General features: G+C 45.1%; 1 protein-coding gene across 1 annotated transcript; it reads right to left on the bottom strand.

The window, feature by feature from the left end:
* Nucleotides 1-1,708: 1,708 nt before the first annotated feature.
* Nucleotides 1,709-4,043, bottom strand: LOC131731610 (chromatin complexes subunit BAP18-like; the record flags this gene model as incomplete). The annotated part of the gene is given in 4 exon segments (XM_059020830.1): nucleotides 1,709-2,292; nucleotides 2,941-3,048; nucleotides 3,443-3,654; nucleotides 3,834-4,043. Coding segments are annotated over 4 exon segments (474 nt in total). The 3' UTR covers nucleotides 1,709-2,227.

Consider the following 4,043-nt stretch of genomic DNA (forward strand, 5'->3'; position numbering starts at 1 on the left):
TATGCAAGTAGCATTAAATCGTCCATAAAGATCAAATACTTTTTATGCTGAATCGCCTTCATATTATTTTTATTTTTCATTTGAAAAACACCAGAGATTGAATGTCAAAAAACAGGTAAGTCTCCCAGCGCGTCGTAACCCTACCTGACTGCCTGCTGTAGTCTATATTGCCTTTTTGAGAAGCTATGTGGTGCAAGGATTTTTATTTTATTTTTTCATGTACCACACATTTTCACAGAGCTGCTCAGGATGTTTATCTTACAAAGTTGGCTTCTCACAGTCAAACCTGACATGGATCAAACTGCGCTGCAATAGGAGTCTTATTTCCATCCCTGCCAACTCTATAGAAAGCTTCAACCTGCAGTTAAGGCTGTATTATTATTATTATTATTATTATTTTATTTTTTATTTTATTATTATTATTATTAATAATTACTACTACTACACTGAATTGAGTGTTAATAGACCTTCAGTATTCAGGACACACAGTCTTGGCTCCTTGGCTGCTTTTAACACAGGCTTCACTGTATTGATTAAACATGATTTTTCTTCTTCTCTTTTAAACCAGTAGTCCCATGAAAGCCAGTAAGCAGCCCCAGTCCACCCTGCCCTAGCAGCACATCAATACTGGGAGCGCCCCTCGCAGGCTGCCAGTGCTGCCTGTGCTGCTGCTGCATGGTGGGACCAGTTCAGCACCGCACTGGTATCGCACTCCTGATCCTGGACTGACGAGAGAAGCCCGTTCAGCCCAGCAGAGCTCGTCCGGTCCCGCTCGATCTCAGAACTCTTAAAGGATCGCAGTTGCCTCCGCAGCACGACCAGGCAGCCCCTTCCATCCCCTCACCGCTCTGTGCAGGAGCAAGCGTCTCCTCACTCCACTTCATTTACACCTGTGAGTGTCCTCTGCTCCTTCACTGGAAAGTATTGCTTAGCGTTAACTGCTTTTAGACGTGTTAAAGACTTGAGTCGTGTGCCCAACCCCCAATCCAACCCCAATACCCCCCTACCCAATCCCAACACCCCCCCTCTGCAGATCTCATTCAGCTCACATATTGCACACTTGAAGCAGTTTTCATTGTTCCATCTCAACCATGCAAAGTGTATACAGAAGACACAGACTAGCAGTGAAGGCAGTATGAAACTGTGTTAAAAATGAATGGATAAAGATTGTTAATGCAAACCAGTGGGTGTGTGTTTTTTGTGTGTGTGTTATTAAAGCAGTCTGCTGACTTTCATTCCAACTGAGCTCTCAGTTACTGAACTGGACCCTTCATTGAACTCATCTGCTTTCCAGTTAGCTCAGACATTTTGTGGGTAACCTGAACTCTGCAACCGTTCAAGAGCTGAAAACAATTACAAAGATCTAACGAAGCACAGGACTGGGGTTCAGTTCAGTCACTGCAAACCAGCAGACGCAGGGGGGGGTCCCCAGAACCGGGGAGGGGGGGGACCCTGTGTGACATCACTGACTCCTACACCCAACGTGAAGGGGGTTCAAACTTTGTGTTCAGCGCAGTAGAAACAGCATCAAATAATAAATGGTTTATTATGTGTCCAAAACTACTTCGTTTTTTTTTTTGCCAGCTATTTTCAATATTTCTTGCATGTAAAGTGTTATTTTCAAAGCATCACAATGTATTGTAATAGATAAAGCTGAGTTACACCCAAACACACAACAAAATAACAATGAAGCAGACCTGCAGACGCATCACGGCTTCAGAGCTCCTCTTTACTCAGCATTTTAAAACGGCTAGCAGCCGCTCATAATTATAATACAAACAGGTAGAGATCCACGAATATGAATCATGATCTAAAAGCAAGGACCCAAACACAGCACAGTTATTCACAGAGGGGGTTGGTTTGGTTTTCCTAGTACAGTAAACCTACTTTTCCAAACGGCCACTTCTGTCATTTTTATTGAAGACAAAAAAAAATAAAATAAAAAAAAAACACAACTAACTTTATTTATTAAAAATGTGTTTTTTTTTTTTTTGTTTTTTTTAAATAACCTGCTTGGTTGTTCAAATTCTGTTTAAAAAAAAAAAAAAAAAAAAGTATAATACTAATAATGTATGTTGGTAAAAAAAGTCTTTCGCACTCAGATAAAAGGAGTGCCAGGTTCACCCCCCCCCCCCTGCCCCCAGGCGCCTCGAGAAATCCGTTTTCACACCCAGCCCTTGTTTCCATGGTAACGGGCGCTGGAATGGAGATTCCGTCCGTCTGTCTGTCAGCGGGAGAGCAGAGGCAGGTCACTGGAGTTCATGATGAGACTGGAATCCAGATTCAAACTGTCTGAAAACCGGGAACAAAAAACATCATCATCATCATCATCAACATCAGCATCATCATCATCATCGCTGCCATTCATCATCATCAACATCAGCATCATCATCATCAACATCATCATCATCATCGCTGCCATTCATCATCATCAACATCAGCATCATCATCATCATCGCTGCCATTCATCATCATCAACATCAGCATCATCATCATCATCAGCATCATCATCCTCATCATCATCATTAACATCATCGCTGCCATTCATCATCATCATCATCATCATCCTCATCATCGCTGCCATTCATCATCGCTGCCATTCATCATCATCATCATCATCATCATCATCGCTGCCATTCATCATCATCCTCATCATCATCGCTGCCATTCATTCTTTCAGGTTGAAACGCTGGAGTCCACGTCTAAATCAAACCACTCTATTTTTGTTTATTTTGAATGTGTTTTTATACAGCGCTCTGGGGTGCCCCTGTGTGAAGGCAGGGTGCTACAGATCAAACCCAATCGCATGGCACTGCACGGCTCATCTTCTCAGTAACCGTGCGGACGTGCTAATTCAGGGTGATGAAGAATCGGGGAGGGGAACGAAGCGCATGCTGCCACAGGAAGTGATGTATGCCAGACTCCAGTCTGCTGCCCTACCCTGGTCGAAGTTGAGCTTCTTGGTGGCCGACCCCTCGCCCAGCCCCTCGATATCAACGAGGTCGCTGTTCACATCCGAGTCATTGAGAGCGCTGAGAGTTACATCCGCTGAGAGAGAGAGAGAAACTCTGTGTGACACACACACACACACAAACTCCGTGTGACACACACACACACACACTGTCTCTCTCTCACATATATATATATATATATATATATATATATATATATATATATATAATTAGTGTACCTGTGTGCAGGTGGGCAGTGTGTCTGTGCGCAGTGTGTCTGTGCTCGGGTGCGCAGTGTGTCTGTGCTCAGTGTGTCTGTGCTCAGGTGCTCAGTGTGTCTGTGCTCAGGGGGGGCAGTGTGTCTGCGCTCCGTGTGTTATCTGTGCTCCGTGTGTTATCTGTGCTCCGTGTGTTATCTGTGCTCCGTGTGTCTGTGTTATCTGTGCTCCGTGTGTCTGTGCTCAGTGTGTCTGTGCTCCGTATTTTCTTACCTGCAGTTTTCTGTTTCTTGATGGCGGGGGAGGGGGAGGGGTCCGGCAGCCCCCGGCTCGCCACGACCTGGGCAGTCGGCACGGCGATGACAGAGGGGGTCGTCACCACGGCGACGGGGGCTTTCTTCTGGGACTTCTTTGGGGACTCGGAGGGGAGGGGGACCCCACTGTCTTCATAGAGCTTCCGCTTCACTGTGGTCTTGATCTGAGCGCTGAGAGGGGGAGAGAGGAGGAGGCAGAGAGGGGGATAGGAGAGGGAGAGAGAGGAGAGAGAAGGGGAGACGGGAGGGAGGGAGAGGCTTGTCACATGACTAATCACAGCAGGGGTGAAACAGTCATTGTGCTTTAATCAAACTTTCCATGTGTGTGTTTTTTTTAGTTCTTTTTTTACCTCACTAAACAAGTCACCGTGGCGACAGGAAACCAAGTCAAGCACAGAAATGATTCAGCAGTGCGTTCATCAGTGCCTCTAGCTTGCATTAAACAAATGAGGGGAGAATTATTATTATTATTATTAAGCTCACAGAATGAATGTAAAATCCGGACTGGCTCATACTGTAAAGAAATGGAGACTTTCAGCAGTTCAGATTGGGATATGGCT

Source organism: Acipenser ruthenus, unplaced genomic scaffold (genome assembly GCF_902713425.1).
Source record: "Acipenser ruthenus unplaced genomic scaffold, fAciRut3.2 maternal haplotype, whole genome shotgun sequence".
Lineage (NCBI taxonomy): Eukaryota > Metazoa > Chordata > Actinopteri > Acipenseriformes > Acipenseridae > Acipenser > Acipenser ruthenus.